This window comes from Chelonoidis abingdonii, chromosome 19 (genome assembly GCF_003597395.2).
Source record: "Chelonoidis abingdonii isolate Lonesome George chromosome 19, CheloAbing_2.0, whole genome shotgun sequence".
Lineage (NCBI taxonomy): Eukaryota > Metazoa > Chordata > Testudines > Testudinidae > Chelonoidis > Chelonoidis abingdonii.
The window spans coordinates 24,449,169-24,469,626 of NC_133787.1; the positions used below are offsets into that span (position 1 = coordinate 24,449,169).

The following is a 20,458-nucleotide window of genomic DNA, read 5'->3' on the forward strand; positions in this document are numbered from 1 at the left end:
AGGTTTTAAGTTACAGGAGCAAGACCAAATGCAAAGCCTGTATTTGTTCCAGTTTTTGGACCAGCGCATGCTGGTGATGAATAGGGGAAGCAGTATGGTGAAACTTCCATTGCTGCTGTGTTGTGAATTAATAGAGGACTTCACTCTCATGGACTGTCAGTCATTAAGTTCTCAGTTAAAAAAAATAACATTTTATTGCCCTTATCTTTTTTGCAGAATGACAGGCAAATCACTCCCTTCGCTGCCACTTACAGAATCCCAGGCAGAAATAACTGCCTGCCTAGATTACCCCAACTGCATTTACAGTATTAAGAGCATTCATCCCAGTACAGTTAAAGGATTCTAAACATTTGTTACAAATCACTTTTTTGCAGGTTTATGCAGTAAACTAGTTGTAAATATGTACTCCAGGATAAATGGTGCCATGTAATATTCCAGTCTGAGTTGGTAATTGAGGGAGGAAATGGTTTCCTGTTTTTGTTGTTGTGGTGGTGGTTGCTTTAAACAATTTTGAATTGCTGCATAAACACAGGAAGTTGAAACTGGTGTGTGCGCACTCATAACTCTAGCTAACTTTTGTTTTTAACAACTCAGGTTGTATATGCAGTTTGTAGTGTGGGCTGATCAAAAATGGAGTCATCTGAGTCTGGCTTAACACATCTTTTTTGTTGTTTTGTTTTGGCTGATCACAGAAAACTGGAGGATTGAAACTATATCTTGTTTATTTTTGTCCTTATTAAGCAGCAGATAGTTAACAGTGATGCATAATAAGGATCACAATGTATGGAAGTAAGGCTCTTACACCATTGCTTACCCTAGGTCAGATCATCTTCTACTGCTCCTACCTTATGCCCATGCATGAATCCGATTTTCTTCACAGCACTTCTTGTCTGACACTGATGTGGTGTCGTGTCTGCCAGCACACATCTCCTTTTTCTTTAGTCTCCCTTAGGATCCATTCTTGCAAGGTGCTGAACGTCCTCAACTGCCCTGGAGGATGCTGGGAACTGGGGGGTTCAGTCCTTCAGAGGAGGCCCCCTCAGCACTTTGACGGCTCACTGCTTTGCATAGCAACTGTGATGGTTCCATTTGCTTCAGTCTCCTGCCCCTGATAGTGGCCTAAGCCTGATGCCATAAAAGAAGGAAAAACAAACTCACCCCCACAATTCATTTAACCAGTGCATGCTCCCTAATCCCAGCAAGCTTCTGCCAGAAGCCAGGGATTGGAGATACACTAGCACAGTTAGGAGATTACAAGGGTAACTGTTAAGTTGCCTATCCATATATCTATAGGCCTCCATCGAAGGCAGCTGAGTTGCAGTCCCAAATTTGGTCCTAACAGTCAAATCTTTTATGGACATTGCTAAAGTCTTTGCTTCAATGATACCTTGGGGCGGTGGATCGGACAGGTGGATTACATGCTGTTACAAAGTAACACCTTGTGTTCCTTGTACATTCATTGGCTTTTGATTCTACCATTAGTTCCTTTTCTCCTGTGTTATGGATCCATAGAAAGCACCAAATGGCTTTCACTGTACCAAGTTTTGTTGTATATCTCTTTATTTTGTCTCCTCAAACTCTTCTCTTTTCTAGCCCAATAGTTTCATTCTCATGAGTATTCATATCCCTTCCATGCTTCTAGACAGAGCATTTTCTGGTGGTTAGAGCAAAGGACTCCAAGGTTCTGTTTCCATATGTTTGCTGACTGTAGGCTGAAGAAGCATTGGTCCTCTGACCCGTAGCATATCCATTTGAAAACAGGTATAATACTTACACAGGGCTGTTCTAAGGGGTAGTTAATGATGATTCTTCACATGCAAGGTGCTAAAGTCCAAGGGTTATTATTATTTTTGTCACCTTCTCTCAGTCGTTTCTGTTTTTCGCTTTCCAAACTGAATGTAGCCTTTGAGATGGGGATGCACAAGCCCCACTGCTTGCTGTCTTCCAGCATTGTTTTATGCTCTAAGTAGGGATTCTGGCTGGCATCTGAAACTGTGCTGGCACTCCCTGCTTGCCCAAGGATTGGGGGCTGTCAGCACCCTTTCCCTCAGCACACACTAGTGCCCTTAGTCTGGGATGGAGAAAGCCGCCAGAAATGTTTGCTGAAAAGAAGTTAGTGAGCATGTGCCGAAATTACCTCTCTCAATTCACTGAGCTGTTTTAATTACCCAAGGGAACAAATCACATGATGGACAAATGGCTGGTAAAAAGTATTTGTTTAAAAGATGGCTAAGAGTACACATGAGCTTGCAGCCATGCATGTGCTCATTGCATTATTGGAACTTACCAGGTCCCAAACTACGTTTTAAACATATTTTTCTATTTTTAAGAAAATGGCTGGTGGGCCATTTCCTTGTTGTGCTGCAGATTTAGCCTGCAGGGAGTTTTCACAGCTGAGTTTAAAACCACTAAACCTGGGAGTTTAAAATGAAAACCGGGCAGGCTTCTCTCTCCATGGTAGCACTTGTATGAGCTGCAACAACGAAGTTAAATACGTATCATTTCAGGAGTTGTGCAAAGAGTAAAGAATAAAGCTTTGTCTCTCTCTCCTCTGACATCAGCAGGCCCTGCTTATTGCAACCAGTTATTTGGATTGCTTAATCCAAAAGAAAAGCTTTTTGACATTGAGCATGTGGGATAATAAACATGAAAGACTGATTCAGAGCAATGGGAAGTTCACAGTCTGTTCAAGACGATTTAAAACTCTAATATAGTGTGGCTTCCTTTGTAGGTGTTACATAGTAGAAGAGTAAGATAGTTTGGATACCTGTTGACTTTGTGCTATTGCTGACAATACATAAGCCTAAGTAGGTCACAGGAGAACAATATTCATTTTACAAAGAGAACCATAAGCGTTTCTTCTCTCTCCTCTTTTTTCCTTTTTATAGGACTTTAATCTTTTATATGAAGAAGCAAAGTATTACCAGCTGCAGCCAATGATTAAGGAACTTGAGCGATGGAAACAAGAGAAAGAACAAAGGAAACATTTCCAGCCTTGTGATTGCCTGGTCGTAAGAGTGACTCCAGATCTTGGGGAAAGGATTGCACTGAGTGGGGAGAAAGCTTTAATAGAAGAGATCTTCCCTGAGACTGGGGATGTCATGTGCAACTCTGTAAATGCAGGTTGGAACCAAGACCCAACCCATGTTATTAGGTTTCCTTTGAATGGATACTGCCGGTTGAATTCAGTGCAGGTAATGGCCTTTTAAGCAATGCTGTCTCATGTTGTAACTTTTTTTATTTCATGTTTAGTTATATGCAGATTATTTGCTTCTGCTCAATTACCTATTTTTTCCCTGGTGAGATCACAGCCTTTTAGGTTTTCCTAAGTCTAAGCAGAAAAATAGATTTAGATTTTGTGTATGTTAGTGCCATGCTGGTCTCATAATAGTGTTATACTGATAAATGCTAATTTTTTCATCAATGTATAGCCCACAGCATTTTTTCCCTCCAAAGTGCCCCTGGGAAGAAAAAGAGAGTTCCAAAAACTACAAAAAAAAAAATCTCCATGCCATTTTCTAGAAAATGCAACAATGTGTAAATGCATAATTTATGTCTCGCTCATAATTAAATGATGGTGCCTGCGGGATGGACTTAAAAAAATTGATCTCTGCACTTTTTTTTTTTCAAAAGGATGTTCTATAAAAATTGCCCGGAGTATTTTAAACAAAATGTATTTAATTTTCTATTCAGAGTTTTGACATTAAGATTAAAATTAAACATATGAAACAAAAAATGATAACTGGACTGATAGGTGGATGGAAGTGGGAATAAATACCTGGCTGGTCTTTAGGCAGTTGTCTTGGGGGCTATAACTGGTCCCTGATAGGGAATGACACATACAACTGTGGGCAAAGCTGCAGAAGTTTGTAGTAGTCCTTGTGCCGAGTGAAAAGAACAGTGCTGATTATGCTGTTAACACAGACATTCACTAGTCAAGGCAAAATAAAGTTCTCTTATTTTGGATGTATATCTTTAAAATATTTTGCAAGGAGGATGTCTGTCTTCGGTGATTTTTATTATGAGAAATGAAGCCTCCAATCTCGGGGTGACCAGTTCCAAGGTTATTAACATCTACAGCTGTTCCGTTAGCTGGAAGGTGGGAAAGACTTTGAGGTCTGGGGCCATTTCCTAGTGGACTCTCATTCACAAAGCAACGTACGCTAAGCAATCTAATCAGAAAGGCGAGGGAGCAATGGGCAACCAGACTTTACAGAGCTCTGTCTAGCCTCCTAGAGGTGGTCCCTTCATGTGAGAGGAGAGGCATATCAGCGGGGCAGCGAGAAAGAGCTTGCGCTGCCACCATTGTACCTGTTTTGTGACTAAGCAGAGGGTCAGTCACCCAGGCTGGCAATCTAGAACATTTTCTGAGCACTGAATATGCTGAAAACATTCCGACAGATAATAATATATGCAGATTTGCTTTAATAATCCATATTTTACATTAATAAGTTTCCTCTTTAATTAAAGTTACTCTAATAACATTCCTTGGTGTGTTCTGCAAAACAGATCTCTTGGCAAATTTTGGTTTCACACAAACACTCCCAAACATTTCATTCAGCTCAGCTGATGAACTCAATGCCCTTGGCTAGTTTTGCACAGGTCCACATCCATTTTCTATTTGAGTGAGGTTTAAACTCATTTGGGTCACATTTTGACCCAAGGGCACCCAGAGGATTCAGGGGGCCCAGGGCAAAGCAATGTCAGGGGCCCCTTCCATAAAAAAAAGTTGCAATATTATAGAATACTATATTCTCGTGGGGGCCCCTGTGGGGCCCGGGGGAAATTGCCCCACTTGCCTCCCCCTCTGGGCGGCCCTGTTTTGACCAAACAAAATGGAGTCCCTGGAGGTGGGTCAAAGGCAGGGCCATTTGCTGGTGACATGGCATTTTAACAAGCTTTCTGCACCACTGAGGAAGGGGGTGTCTGCTGTCTAGATAGGTTCGGTGAGTCAGTTTAAAGGTGTCGGTGCAGCTGTTTTAGTGCAGATTGTGTATGTGCCATGGTTAGGTGCATTAAAGAAATTGAAAAGAAATAAAACAACGAAGGTTCATGCTAGTTAATGACAAACCCAACAATGCACTGTAAACACAAACACTCGGGCGAGGTCCAAAGCATTTGTTTTGGTAGGTGAGTTGTGGAGAGTAGAGTAGTGTCACATAGAAAAGCAAAAAGTAACTTGCTCATACTTCATGTTCTTTAATGGGGCGCTTGTTTTCAGCATTAGTTCGTTCCAGTACCCTGCATTCCTGGTTGATATACAGCAATTATTGCAACATTTATAAATTCTTTGAAACTTACACAAATTCTTTCATGAAATATCATGAAGGACTCATAAGAAACTGTACATGTAAAACAGTGTCAACATATTAGTGGATTATGGCCAAAAAATTAGCAGCCCTCGATTTAAAATTCCCATTTGTATCTGCATTTAGAGTATAAAGTTTTCCTATAATTTATTTTTTTAGTCTTCTGACAATAGGACTTAGTGAAATATATGAATATACTTTAGAGAAAATGCTGTGAAAATTGTGTATGTTGAACATTTCAATACTTTATAATTAAGACCATATTTGTTAATATCACTCTGCAAAATTTAAATGAAATGCATTAAGGTATCATATTTCTGTTTGGAGACCTTGCCAACAAAATAATAGCTCATCTCTCTGTGTGTTTAGAGTGCCTAGCAGAGAGACTATATTAAATCCTAACATAATTGCACTATTTCATATTGATTATGGGAAATCGCAGCTGAGATTCATTTACTCTTTGGCATATTGTCTTTGGAGGCTTAAAGGAAAGTAGCTCAGATTTTATTCTATAGATATGTTCATATATTTGCCATCTTACTTTTTAAAGAAGTACAACATATTCTTAGGGCCAAGTTTACAAAATATGGCTTCCACTTATCCATGTGCAAGAGCACACTCAGCCTCCTGCGTGTACTAGGAACTGCACACACAGTGGTGCGCAACATGCACACACAGATATTGTAGACATGTAGTGGAGGTGGCATTCTGTAAATTTGGCTCATAGCATTCAGTATAATCTAATGCAAGATGCAGTTAAAATAGTACAATATTTAAACATCGCAGCATTGTTACAGGATTTACCCATTTTGCTTCTTGCTTAGAAAATTGATGATACCTGCATTTTTAAACACAAGGTTACAGCCTGCAGTCTAGTTCTCCAAGCACATAGGTAGCACTTTGTTCTGTGTGCATTGTTTTAAAGATGTAACATCTGTCTGGTTTGTGTGTTTTTATATAGCTGGCTCAGTAAAGCGGAGCCGTATGCTAACATGCAGCTTGCCATACCTATGGACTAAGCCAACAACATCTCAGCACTAGTTTTGCATTATAAGCAAATGGATTTTTAAAAAAGTTTGTAGTAAAGCTATTGACATCCATGCCAACACTGAGCTTTGACCCATCGATCCCACCTCTCTCATTCCAGTTAAATGGAGACCTATCTGTCACGCAGCACCTGCTGTAGGGGTAGACTGATTCTTGTCTCCACCTTGCCTAGGCTAAGTCTATTGCAAAATAAATGCCAGCCTCTGGCTTTCCCTACAGCTTCTTGACACCTTGATCAGCGCTTCTGATCAAGTTCCTGGCATCTCCCTTCTGTCTTAGAAGGGGCAATGCTGACAAAATAGTACTGTGCCCTGCATCCCATTCTTGCCCCTCATCTGCTTGTATCCCAGCTCCCACCTCTTTTCATTTTTGAAGAAGGGGGAGGACTTTCATTTTTTAAATCATACTTTTACCCCAAATTCTCCCTCTTTCCTTCATCTTCTTGTCTGTTGTTTTCTTCTCAATTGCTGGGGTGGCTTTTCTTCCCTTCAGTTGTAATATTTTCTTACATACATAAACTCCGTAAAAATCAGGGCAAAAGTCAGAGAGATTTGGCAGATGTAACTTTATTAGAACACAAATCACTTTGTCCCAGGGTCAGACGGAGCTCCCAGGGCAAGCTGATTCAGAGCAGACTGCATGACTCAGGCACACATGCACTAGAATGAGCGTTTCCTTTTCCTTGCCAGTCTTCTGAAGCTAGGCTAATGAGCACAAAGCTTTAGTTGCCTTCCAAAAACTCAACTATTTGAACTGCTGTTGGCTCATATTAGAGGCCCCAAAGGAAGGCTCCCACAAATGAACCAGCATGGATCTACTACACTGAGTTCAACCATTGGCTAGTCTGATTCAGTGTTCTGCCTCTGGAGAAAGCAAGCAAAAGAAGCAACATCCTCAAGAATGCCCATCGTCATTAGCATGGTTATGTGCATGGGGGGGCCAGGGCAGAAATCTGGCATGAGATTCCTTTTTATTCCCCCTTAGTGATCACTTCATGCCTTAAAGCATGAGATTTGATGGCATTTGTAGTATGCAGAACAAAAAAAAAAATCCATCTAATGTCATTCATTACGAGGCTTAATGGTTTCTCTTCTGTAGTGTAGATCCTATACAAACACTGTGTGAGTTTTCTCCCCACCCAGTAGTATAGACTAACGTTATGCTTATTGCGTTGTTGGGACAAAATATCTAGTCAACTGAACAATCTTTAAAATAAGGCAACAGCATGGCCCGACAGTCCTGCTGGTAAATTAGTCAATAGATCATGCCAGGACTTAGCTTCAACTAGCTAAATAATCAAGCTCAGTTTTTACTGTTGTGGACTCAAATGTTCTGGTTCTGTGACACGATGATTTACATGATACCTCTATTATGAGAGAGATCTTTATGTACTCTAAGAATAGTACAATCTGCTCACCTTTGGTGACATTTATAGGTAGCAAAATAGGCAGGAACAGTGTTTCCTGTCTGTAAAGTAAGTATTGGGTCAGTTCATTTAAACAAACTAAAGACACTATCCTGACTTTTCAAAGGTATATGCTAACATTAGCATTTCCTCTGTGGATCATTTCTATGGCACTTTACTGCATAGTACTTGGCCTAAAGAATATTCATAGTGTAACAGTCCAAAAGTTTGGCTAGAAGAGTTTTTGGATGCAGATTTCAAATACGGTATGCTGATTCCTTTTGCACTGTTATTCAGAAAATCTTATTGTGCACAGTGGGTTAAGTTCTTCTTCCATTTACACCCGTGTTTCCCCACTGAACTCAATGGGATGTAGCAGAGGACAGACTCTTGTTCTGCTCCTACAATAGCAGTACATAGGCATTGCCTGGCCTATTTGGGAGACGCATGAGGAAACTGCCTTAAGTCCATTCTTCCCATACTGATATAGTCATTGCCGATGCCTAAACAACTGCTGCTAAAGTACACTCTAGGCCCATATGAAAAAGAGTGTTCACTGCATGTTCCTATCAAAAGTAGTATTAATCAGTCTCCAGCCCTTAGAGCTGCACTTCAGCAGGAAAAGAACAGTGAAGGCCCCCTATGGCACTGGAGCGTAAGCAATGAAAGTAATCGACAGGAGTGTGGCAGACGATTCTGTGCAATGTTACTGCCCCTGACTCAGTTTTGACCCACCTAGAGCGAGTAAGTGAGGTTCTCTTTGATTGGTTTCAAACCCATGGCTGTCGAAGAAAAGCACATGAAACTAGCATCCAGGCATACCTGCTGCTGAAAAGCCTGTGTGCACACCTAATCTGTTGGAGAAATAGTTCATCAACAGTTTATCCATGTGCAAACATGACCCCTGTCATCCAGCCAACAGTGATCTGCAGCATTAAGTGCCAGTCATGCAAATTAAAGCTGCCTCTGGGCTGCTTTAACTCATGCATCCAAATCACCCCAAGTTTTCTTTAAAAGAAAAAAAAATACGTGGAGAATACGATTAACTTGCTTGCACCAGTTTGTTTTCTTATCCACCTGTCTCTGGCCTCCCCATCCCATTCATGAAAGCAGCACTAAATTCTAGGAAGAGAAGGAGTCTGTGTGATTGATGCTAGAGAGCCTTGGGAGGTGGCACTCAAAAGATACCCACGATACTTACTTGAGCTTGGGAAGGGCTCAAAATCTTTGCAGCCCTTTTTCCTTGAGACTTTCCATATTAATAATGAATTATGGGCACTTGTTGTTATGACTTAAACCTAGTGTTATTTTCCTGTAAGAGAGAGCATCAATATCACTGCAGTCCAGTATTTTACTATATAATGTACTGAACTGCTCTGCTGAGTGCTTATTTGTTTGATTAATTTTTTGTTTTCAACCGAGGTTTGCTGTAAGCGAGACTTTAATCACAATGTAGTCATTTAAGAATAAGTTATAAAATTATAGCTGTATAATATTCATTCGATCAGATCTGGAATGACCAAATGCATCATTCAGATCCACTGCTCCAGGATGCTTTTATCACATTCCCTAATGCCTAAAATTGGCTAAAATTAATCTGCATTCTTTTTCACATTGCAGGTGCTAGAAAGATTGTTTCAGAAGGGATTTAACGTGGCAGCTTCGTGTGGTGGAGGGGTAGATTCCTCCCAGTTCAGTGAATATGTGCTGTGCCGTGAGGACAGAAGACCACAACCCACCCCAACAATCAGAATAAAGCAAGAACCCCTGGACTAGAACCAGCCCTTCCTCCTTTGTAACCATAGAAGTGTTTAATAGTCCTTTATGTGAAACACTAAGGATTTGCAAAACAGTATTAGCAAACAAATTGTGACTTTATGTTGCCAATTAGTGATATTCGAAAACTACCTGTCACATAGCCAGCCATGAAACACACTTGAAAAACCACTTGTTTGTTTTTCATGATGATCAACTGAACAGCTGTGATGTTGAAAAAGGCAAAGCTTCACAAAGTACTGACCCTTGATTGGGCTTCTGCAGAAAGACCAATTGAAGCAATTTGAATATGTCAGCTGGAGAAACGACAGTTCTTTTGACACCATCCCTTCCCTCCTCAGTGATAGTATAAGGCAATGAAACAGGGTCCACCAAAAGGAAGATGGTACCTTAAAAACTGCACTGAGTATCTTCCCTGTCTGAATGCCACACTTCTCTCATATCAGATTTACACCTTTACACCTCCATATGTTGTGTTACGTTTCTGTGATTGTAACTCATTTGTGCAAGCAAATGGCTTATTTTTATAAAACATTTACAACTGAAATAACTCTGTGTACAGAATACAAAATCAGAGAAGGACCAATTCATAGTCATCTGGTGCTCATACTTTAAACACAATTGAGGACTAGTTGTGGCTAATATGTGCAAAAGTAGGGATTTTTTAGTAAGGCCATCTGACATCAAAACAGCACAGCACAGGCCCCAAATGTGGAGTTATAGTTCTTTTGAGATGCCAATTTTGTTCTTTCTCTCAGAGTTTCAACGTTTTGCATCATCATTGGAGTGGTGGTTCTGCCAAGCATTTGCCAAAGCATCTGCCATTGCTTCATTATTCTTTTACTAAATATACTTAAAACCCACATGCAGGAGCAGGTGTTAAATATTTTGGACACCCCCTACTCTCCATGGCCCGGGAATTTTTACAAAGGATGATAAAGCCCCATATTTTTCTGTCTGACAGGAACAGGTCAGGTTTTGTTTATTTTTCCTTCTATTAATTTTGAACTACTATTAAAATACTCATTTTCTAGCTGCCCTGTATCTGTATTTTTTGCTTTAAAGAAGCCATTTGTCTGTAGGAGGTTACTATTCCTTTAACAAATACAGTATCAACTCTTCTGACTTACGCAGCTTCCTTAACTCAGGAGACAGCACTGTGTTTGCAGGTGCAAGTATATAAATAGCATTCTGCTAAATCCTGTTTACTGCTGTTTAGCATGATTGGGTCCTCAATAACTAATTCATGTGTTAATCGCAATTTAATTTCTCCCACTATAATTTATAGAATACTGTTGTAGATGTTGAATTTTAATTAAACTGTTTTTAGATGCGTAAGTACAACTATATAGAACAAGGTACTGAGTATTAAATAGTCAGCAATATTTGACAATTCTGTTTCTCTAATGCCATCTGATTACTTGGGCAGAAATTAGGACCTGGAGTTTAACACAAAATTTGTCAAAAGTGCCTAGTAATTTTGGGTGCCCATGCTGGAGACTGTATGTGGCTCTGATTTTTGGAAAATGCCTTCTGAAAAATGAGGCTTCTTCAAATTTCCCCCAATTGGGCACCCAAAATCACAAGTCACTCATGAAAATCTTAGCCCACTGGCCTGCTACCTTAGCAGAACAGTTGATGGTTATTTGACCAAATCTGTCTAAAGATTTTTAAAGTTATTTTATTTCATGGTTTTATGCTTGTTTGACACACTAAATAAAATTGCTAGGTACGGCCATATTTGAAAAGATGGCACTACGTTACCTTTCTATGTAAGATATCTGTAGAATTGTATATTATACATTTAATATTGTAAAAAAAATTAACGTATAATTGTCATGTATTTGTGTATACACATTTCTTATACAGAACTTCATGCCATAAACATTTCTGTAAAGTAAAAGATCAAAACTGCAGCAAGTTGAATGAACACTCACTATCTCCCACACTCTTCAAGAGAGGTAAGAAGCTTGGGCTGTATTTCCACTGGCCTTTGATTGAGTTGAGCTTATTGTAGCCATCTCTTCAAAAACAGTGTTTGTTTATTGATTCTATAGATTTAGTTCAACTTCTGTTCAAATTCTCCTTAAAGCATCAGTTTAGCTCCTAGCTTTTACCATGTATATTCCGGTTTTGTATTCATTTCCTGAGCAGAGAGAAATGGAGGCTGGACCCTTATGTGTCTGTGCATACTGTACCATTCATTAACATTCAACTAGGAGAGGAAAGTTCTTCTGTAGTTACGGTACATTCAAACTTCAGGAGTATGGGCCAATCCTGCAGCCCTTACTCAGGCAAAACTGCTGAAATCAACAAGAGTTTTTGCCTGTGTCCCGGGTTGTATCAGTAGGAACTGATATTAAGCACCTCTTACAAGGGGGTGAAGACTTTCAGCTCAAGTTGAAGTAAAATGGAAGTTGAAAGGCCCTGTGCTCCTCTCAAGATCAAGCCCATAGGCAGAATGCTTTAGATGTATGTAGAGAGCCATTAAGTATTTGTGGTTTTGTTTGTCTGTTTTCTTCTGTTTGGTGTTCACCATATTTTTATAGCTCAATAAAGCAGTTACAGTACCGACAGCGGTTTGGTAAGGTGGCATCATAAAAGATTCCAGGCTGCTCCAACTGAGTTAAATGTGAACTTGAGATGGAAAGTTTGAGCCATGACATCACAACATTAACTGCAAAACAGCACTGCAGCAAGCAAGACATATGGAAACAATCACTTCGTTAGGAGAAATATGCCCTTTTTTTTTTAAAAAGGGAAAAGTTAAGCTAGGACATGTTCTTTTAGTTAGCGACTTCAGGTCACTGATTTAATGTTTATTACAGTTTCATTTGTATCTCTTTTACTTTTTTATATCCCCATATTCTAAAGTAGCAATATCAGCAAAAACTGATGTGAATTTTTACTTCTGTCCTAAACCATAGTAACACAGCTTGATTAAGAACATTGCTCAGTGTCACGTAAAAGTTTTTAAAATATCATCACGTCTCCAGTAAAACTGTGGTTTGCAGACAGCAAATGCTTTTAGTTTGAAGGCCGAAAAGTAAACATACTTGGTTTTTTAATCTAATTTCACTGAACTTGGAATCTCTTTGCTGAGCACTGAAACTGTGGTTTTGAGAACTTCAGTCTTCTCTAGCACTTTTACATGTACTGTTCTGTGCCACTGTGCTCCCAAGTCTGAGAGAAAAGTGAAAGGAGAATGTTATGTTGTGCTTATTGGACAAGTCTTTAAGAAAGCAAATGTTGTGTGCATTCACTGACTGTATTTAATAGCATCGAGGTTTGTTGACAGTTTTATTAGATGTTTGACAAATAATAAGGATCAGCACAACAGAACATTAAATACTCAGTTTTAGTATTTCTTTGTGGATATTGTTAATATTTTAATGCAAAATGTTTTTGAACAGTGCTTAAAAACTACAGGACAATGTGAAACTGAAATTAATGTTTGATAAATTAATACTGTATGTTGCTCAAATGTGTTACTTTAGTAAACTGTTTTATTTCTTTACAAAATAAGTACAAATAAGGAAATATGTTTTCACACAAATTGGGGTATTTACCAGTATGTACAGAAATAATCAAAATAACATAATTCTAATAAAGACAGGGTCTTTATAAACAATATGTACACATCATCAGTACATTAAAACATAATTTTACACTTCCTGGCCTTAAATACGGTATGAATAATCTTTTGGCTAAATAGCAGCAGTATAAATTTTTTTCTGCTTTTAACAAACCTTAAAATATAATTAAAATTGTTTTTAAAACTATTGGACAGATAGTTCTATTTGTGCTTTCAGTATTGTTTCCCATCCAAAAAAAAATACTGCCTCAAAAAAGTGGCAAGCATAAAAGTAGTAAATTTTGAAAATATAAATAAGCAAATGCCTCCCTTCAGTCGTTACTGAAAATACTGTTGTGGCTGAACTATGACTGGTGTCTTCCTGCTTACTGAATACTATATCCAAAGCCTATTAAGAAGACTCCCATTGGCTTTGGTAATTTATGCTCCAATCCGGCAAAGCAGTTAAGCACGTGTGTGTACTTACACCTATTCACATGCTGAAAGTTTCACACGTTTAAGTGATTTTCTGGATCGGGTCTGATCATGCAAGGCAAGGTCAACTCCCAGTGACTTCTGTGATGACACTGATGACCTTGCAGGATTGGACCCTGAGGACTTCATACTGCTCCCACTGACTCCAATGAGAGCAGGACTGGCCCCTCTATATCACAACTGGTTTTAATTATGACTTTAAAAATCGGTGTAGAATACTCTCAAATCTTTACTCTCTCATTTTTAAAACCACAATTAAACCATACTCTTCACAGTAAAGTTGTTTTAAAATAAAAAAACAACTCAGATCCATGTTACTAACCAGCTGCTACAAATGTACAAAAAGTTGAGCAGATTTAGAAAACAACTAGAAGCTATTCAAGGTGACTCAGCTGGGACCTGAATGCACAGATTTCATACACTTAGGAACTGGCTCAGCAAATGAGTAGTAAAAGCAAAAATCATAAATATATAAAATTTGTGGGAGTGCAGGATGGTTACTCTTTCAGCTGTGCAAAAAATTGTAATTGTAACTAATCTAAAATTATAATAGGCATCACTGTGGTTAGTCACTGAAAACAGTGCTAGTAAAAGTTAAGGAAAGAGAAAAGCTAGCACTGTTATTGAACATACTGCTAATAAAACAAATACCATCCTTCAGGGCCAATCCTAAAACTCTTCTTACAAGTTGCCCCGTGTCATCAGTGGGATGACTTGTGTAAGCATTTGCAATCCGGCTCTGAATTTGTATAAACTCCCCTCTCATCTACTCAGGTTAGCCTCATCTAAAAATGGCCAAACGCCGTAAAACTTTAAGCATAGATCATATCCATGGATTTAACCTCTTTAAAAACCTTTTGCACATTTTCATTTCTTTCTTTCATTTTATGTAAAGGGGATTTATTGCATGTGTCTGACAACTTTGCAAAAACAAACTACTGGAACACTGACATCTGAAAAAAAAATAGAAGGCACATTCAAATTACAGAATTTCAATGCAGGTTGAGCTTCTCTATGAGAAAACCAGTACAATTCTTGGCTTTATTTAAGTAAAGCTCTGTAAAGCAGGAGAGAATGGCTAGTTTCTCTTTCCTGTTCCATGTAAAAGATGAAGTCCCTGAGGTTTACTCGAGTTATTTTCTGTCGCATATACTGTCTGGATGAAGAGGCCCCATAACCAGCCTGACCTCCACTGGTCATGCCCAAAGCCTGTAAGAGAAATAAAGACCATTGATGTTCTACAGCAAAGCAAAGATTCTTTTCACGTTGGATTTTTTTTTTTTTTAGTATCCTAAATTGATAACTATGAGCCTAACCCTTACACGTCAGAAACTTTATGACTGTGAGTAGTCCCACTGAGTTAACGTGAGTAAACCTATCCACATGCATTCATGTTTATGAGATTGGGCCCTCCTTGTTTATGCAAAACACAATTCATCTCTAGTTAACTTCATTTAAGTCTGTCAGGTTACACAAGAGAAATATTTAGCTCATTAAAACGTCAAAAGTCTTTTTCGAAGCTAGCTTAGTAGCAGTACTTCAGGTCATCAGAGGGCTGGTGTGTAAGTCTGAACCATGTTCCTGGTTCTTTGTACCCAGGACTGGAAGAATGTGCTGGATGTATATCAACATGTGGCTAGTGTGATTACTCTAGTAGCTGACTGGGTGGGCAGCTGAGTCTGGACTAGACTCTGATACTCTCCTCTGGGCTGCACCAACACAGGCCCAAGGTGATGAGAGATTGATGCAATTTTGCTAGCGGGCACAATCAATCCTCAGCTGGTAGATGGACAAAATTAAACAGGCGAAAAACTTGGCATGAGAAGAAGCCTCAGGCAGTATGAGGTAGTGCAGACAAGCATTAGGAAAAACATTTTCGAAGCCAAGTTAAATAGTTTCTGCACCTAACTAGTCCAGGGCTAGCTGGCCCTCTGTGCAGAGATGAGTTTCATTCACTATACTAGCCTCAATTACTGATCTTAAAACCAGAGCACTAAATTCTCAAGATCTAAGAACTCAGTCCACAATTTATAGCCCCTTTAGAATGTTGTTGGTTCTAGAATGGAAAGCCTGCTACACTGGAACATCGAGGATTTTTCCATTTAGGAAACCACTGTTGGTTTGTACAACTTTTCATTGCTTCCAGGTGATTTTTAACAAAGAAAAACAGCAAATAACTTAGAAAATAAGGATCTGAAATGTCTAAATTATTTTGAAAAACTTCTAGAATGTTTTTGAAGAGTTCTAGTCGGTTTTGAAACCCAAAACTTACTTGGATTCATCCATTCTTCAAAATGCTCCCAAGGTTTTTTTTTGTTTTTTTCTTAAGATAAAAAGTTTAATATTCAAGGATCTTTACTGCAGCACATTAAAACATTTACTTATATGCAACTCTAGTCCTGAAGAGGAAAAGTACAATACATTCTGAATAGGGCACAGAGTGGCTGATTTCTTCATTCCCTTTCTTTCACTAGCCTTGAGAGAGAGACTCACACTTTCATGACTATACTGCTCATGAGTTATTTCTCCTCTGTCCAGTTATTAAACTACTGTGAATGGAGCAAATCCTGTTCCCCAGCAACATGAAAACAAAAGGCTCTGAATGTCATGGAACAAATGTGGACATGCTGTACAGGACGGGGGATGGGCAGTGGAGATGCCCACAACCACAGTCAATTACAGAGGATTAAACCTTGGGAGCTCCCTGTGTAGAGCTGTATTTTGCGAATGGGACAGTGAAGTCAAAGATTCACCAGCTAAATTTTACCACAAAGAGGACAATGTTTGCAGCAACTGAAAGGGTTGTTCATCCGCACTGAAGCCCGAGGGCCTCTCCAATGGACAGCCCATTACTCTAGCTGTTTCAAGTCACACTTCGCATTCTTAGCAGGACCAGCATCAGCAGGGCTCGCTCTAGGACCCAGCAAACCAAGCACGTGCTCGGCGTGGCACAATTTCAGAGGCAGCATATTGGACACTTTTTTTTTTTTTGTTGCTTTGGCAGTGGTGCTCCAGAAGGGTGTTTTGTTTTGGATTTTTTGGTTTTTTTTTGGGTTGGGGTGGCAAAAAACATAGAGCCAGCCCTGAGCATCATGTGAGCATCTATTTTTACTGTACCATGTATGTGACAGCCATATCCACATGATAAATTGCAGAACCATATGAAGAAATGCATGTATCATGCACCTTCTGACGGCCTCTCACCTGCACTCTGATCACTCATATGTTTCTGCCAGGGCCATTGTCATTATTCCAAAACTCCAAAAAGCCAACTTTTTTTCTAAGTGACCTGACTCAGACATGTTTTCCTTCTTTCACTCCAAATGTTGAACCTCCTTTCCCCCTCCTACAAATTACGCTGGCCTGAAGTCCAGCACAGTTAATGCTGGACCCGTGACAGACTTATTTGTGAGGAAATGAAACTATTCCAAACTCATGCTAATAATACTTTTATACTACTATAGCATGTCAGTTTAGACACATATTGCAACTGTAAAGTATTAATAGAATGAAATGATCTAATTTTCTCAAACATTTTCTTCATAGAAAGCTTGGTTCCAAAAAAAAAAAAAAAAAAGCTGGCAAATGCTTTTTTTTTTTTTTAAATAGTCTGAAAACCACTGTAGCAAATAAGTTACTATGTGTTCACTGGCAAAAGTGGCTGGAATGAAGATGAAATAAATCACACTCATTACATTTATTTTCTGAAATACTTAATTTTTTGTTGGGAAGATCATATTTTTTTTATAGCGGGTAGAGTAAAAGTGACATTTGTAACCTGAAAGCCAGGTTTGTGTTTTCATACCAGCCCCAGTATTGTAAGACACTCAGCTATCCAATACTATTTTGTGATTTAGTTTTACAATGCGGATTTTTATGAACAATTTTAGAACAAAGAGTGCATTTAAATTGACAACACTAATTTAAACCTGTCAATGCAATCTCTACTTTAGAATGACACCAATTCCTGTTTGGTATCGCACTGTACTTAAAATCATTCTGCAATGCTCCATATGGCAAAAACATACACTATTAATTGCCACAGATTTTTTAAATTATTTACAAGAATGCAAACACAGTTAAAACTAATTGTCGGGCATAGTAAGATTGAAGTAATGCATATCTGACAAAAAACACATTTTTATCAGTGTGATAGATTTTTCATTAATAAGCTCTGTGTTGCCTGTATCCATAGCAATTAATAAAGGAGTCACAAAGATAAAAGCTCTAATAAAAACATAAATGGCTAGAAATTGTTTACAACTTTTATTTCATAGCCCACCATGTTCAAGCTGTCAGAGAATCATGCCCACTTCAATGTATATATCATAACTATTTTTTGTGAAGAAATGAACTACTGTTTTTAATGCAAGAAGGACCTTTAGAAGACAGGATTTAGACCAGGAAAATATTTACATTTCAGTTTGTTCTGCCCCTTCATTTAGAAAGGACATACAGAAATTGGCTATGGGCAACTTCATTTCTCTACCCCCTATTCCATTTTCTGTTGTCCAGCCTTGCTGCTCCATCCCACTGGGATGGGTGGGTGGGTTTGTTTATATTCACTTTTCAGGTTGCAAATCTCTAGGAATAAGAAGACAGTACAGAGCAGTTTTCTTCTTCTCTGCTAGGCTCCACCCATGTTCTTTGTGCTTTGCCCATGCACAGGCTGCAACGTGACACTCAAAAGTGAATTGAGTATCTTCATTTTGCACTTGTGCACAGAGCAGAATGGGAAAGAGAGGCTCAGGAAATCAAATACAGAAGCAAGCATTCAACACATGGTACCACCACGTTCTCTGCAGAGATTAGCTCACTGACGTCAACAGGAATCTCTCTCTAGACTTCCATGGCTTTTTGCTCAGATCCCAGCAGTACAGTAGGGCAGATGGCTGTGTATATATCTGTTTTTTTTAATGATACTGTTGGATTGCCGAACTGTCTGAGACAGTGAGATTTGAACCTATGAACTAAAAGCGAGAAATGGCAGAAAAGGGTAACTCTGGTACTTTGGCCTGTTTAAGGGCACATTTGAGGCATTTTAAATTCATTTCCCATGTAATGCAGTATTTTGGACATATTTCTCAGTTTGTCTGCTGCATTTATGATGGTCTCCTATACAAAACAGACATTTCAGGAAAAGTAGAACAAAAATGATGGAAATCAAATACTGTTCAAAGCTACACTAGACCACCAGATAAGCACCAGACATGTTCCAAAGAAACACACACTCAATGTGGATGTGACAGAATGTACAAAAACAGACAATTTTTCATTGACATTAACCCAAAATGACATCCACCATCACTGAGAGAGAGACTCAAAATGCCCCTACGCATTAAATTACAGTAACATCACCAGATGGACATTAAAAATAGGCTTAACCGCTCACAAAAAGTATGCTACTACCTTTAGCAAGCAGAATTGCCTAATTTACACATGTAAGAAAGGATGTATTTTTAAGTTATATAATAGGGGTTGCAATAGTGAACCAATTAAAAAGTTACACTTTTCCTCAAATCTGAAAAAAAAAATTCAAGTTTTAAAAACGGTGAAGAACTGTGGAGATAACGCTGTGAGATTCTTGCTGGGAAATACAAAGACAAGGGCAAGTGCAGAAGACTGCATTTAATATTTTATCAATCCCTCCTTTACCAGAAAACAACTCAGTCTTGACATCTGTCCTTTGAACACAATCTTGAACTGAGGCTACTGCGTCTCTGTGACCCAGAGAAAGGCAATAACGATAAAACAGATCTACTAGTTTTCTTCCCAGGCTACATGGCCTGTTCTTGTGGCAGACTAACACTTCAAGCCAAGGTCCAGAAGTGGGAATCATGAAGTAACGGTTCAAAGTAAAGCCAAGACACAGATGCCTGTGGCTCCTGGGGTTCCTAGTTGTCATGTCTGGGTAGGAGAGGGGCAAGGATAGTTGAGGTCCAGACTTCTGTATTTTGACACAGGAATGTAGCTTCAAAAACAACAGGGCCTGGGTGGGGTATTTGGAGGGGAGATGTTTGATACAGGGGGAAGTAAATTGGGTGAAGATACCGGGAGTCTTGTCTCCCCAATTTCAATTAACTCAACCGAGAGACGGGGCATCTCTTATCTGGCTCTAAAAGTGAGAGGCCTTTGTGATCAGAGGGTAATCTTTGGGATAAAATTTAGATAGGTGAAAGAGGGCACTGGAACAGATTAGAGCTCTGCAGCAGAGGCACAATGCAAATGAATGAGCATGTTCGAGTGTTGGTGGAAGTCACTGGAGAAATTGGGTAGAGTTATATCAGCCCCGTAACTGATGGCGGATGGCAACCATTTGTAAATAAACCCTGCAAACAGATACAGTTATGGCAAAGAGGATACTTCTCCATCTCCCCCATGTAATATGAATGCAGCCATTTGCTTTGGATGTAGACCTCGCCACACTTCCTCATATTTTTGTCAACCCAAGATTTGATGACTCCACTTGGGACATTTGGGAAGGCGATCTTTGCCGAGAGCATAGCATAGTAACCAAAGTCTGAATTTGGAGGTCATAAAGGGACAGATAAGTCTTTATGTAAAACAAATGTTGCTGCAGGAGCACTATCACAAGGCAGGACTTCTCCCCAGCTTACTAAGGATTTGCTGCGATGCACACTCTCTCTGTAGTTTTATTGTCCAACTTAGGTCAAATCAACACAAACAAATTGCTCGATTCACCCTCGGTTACAGCCCCCAGGGGTTTTTCCCCCTTTAGTTCTCAGGTTCATTCTGCAGCTCCTCCCAGAGACTCTTGCTGTCCTGCTGCTCCTGTTTCCCTGCCTCCCCCACAGCAGACTGTGGCAGTCCTAGTTCTTCTTCGAGTGCTTG

At 39.3% G+C, this 20,458-nt stretch overlaps 2 protein-coding genes across 9 annotated transcripts in view; one reads left to right on the forward strand and one right to left on the reverse strand.

Annotated features, from left to right (window-relative positions):
• KCTD15 (potassium channel tetramerization domain containing 15) overlaps positions 1–9,734 on the forward strand; it is a 58,891-nt gene extending 49,157 nt beyond the window's left edge. For all 7 annotated transcript variants that reach the window (XM_032766688.2, XM_075073843.1, XM_075073844.1 and 4 more), the window contains 2 exons: positions 2,889–3,194; positions 9,382–9,734. In XM_032766688.2, the coding sequence (XP_032622579.1) occupies positions 2,889–3,194; positions 9,382–9,537 (462 nt within the window). In that variant the 3' untranslated portion in view covers positions 9,538–9,734. The remainder of the gene's footprint in view (positions 1–2,888; positions 3,195–9,381) is intronic.
• Positions 9,735–12,627: 2,893 nt separating this feature from the next.
• Positions 12,628–20,458, reverse strand: part of LOC116816978 (transcription initiation factor TFIID subunit 4-like) — a 213,288-nt gene continuing 205,457 nt past the window's right edge. For both annotated transcript variants that reach the window (XM_075073847.1, XM_075073846.1), the window contains one exon: positions 12,628–14,815. In XM_075073847.1, coding sequence (XP_074929948.1) covers positions 14,648–14,815 — 168 coding nt within the window. In that variant the 3' untranslated portion in view covers positions 12,628–14,647. The remainder of the gene's footprint in view (positions 14,816–20,458) is intronic.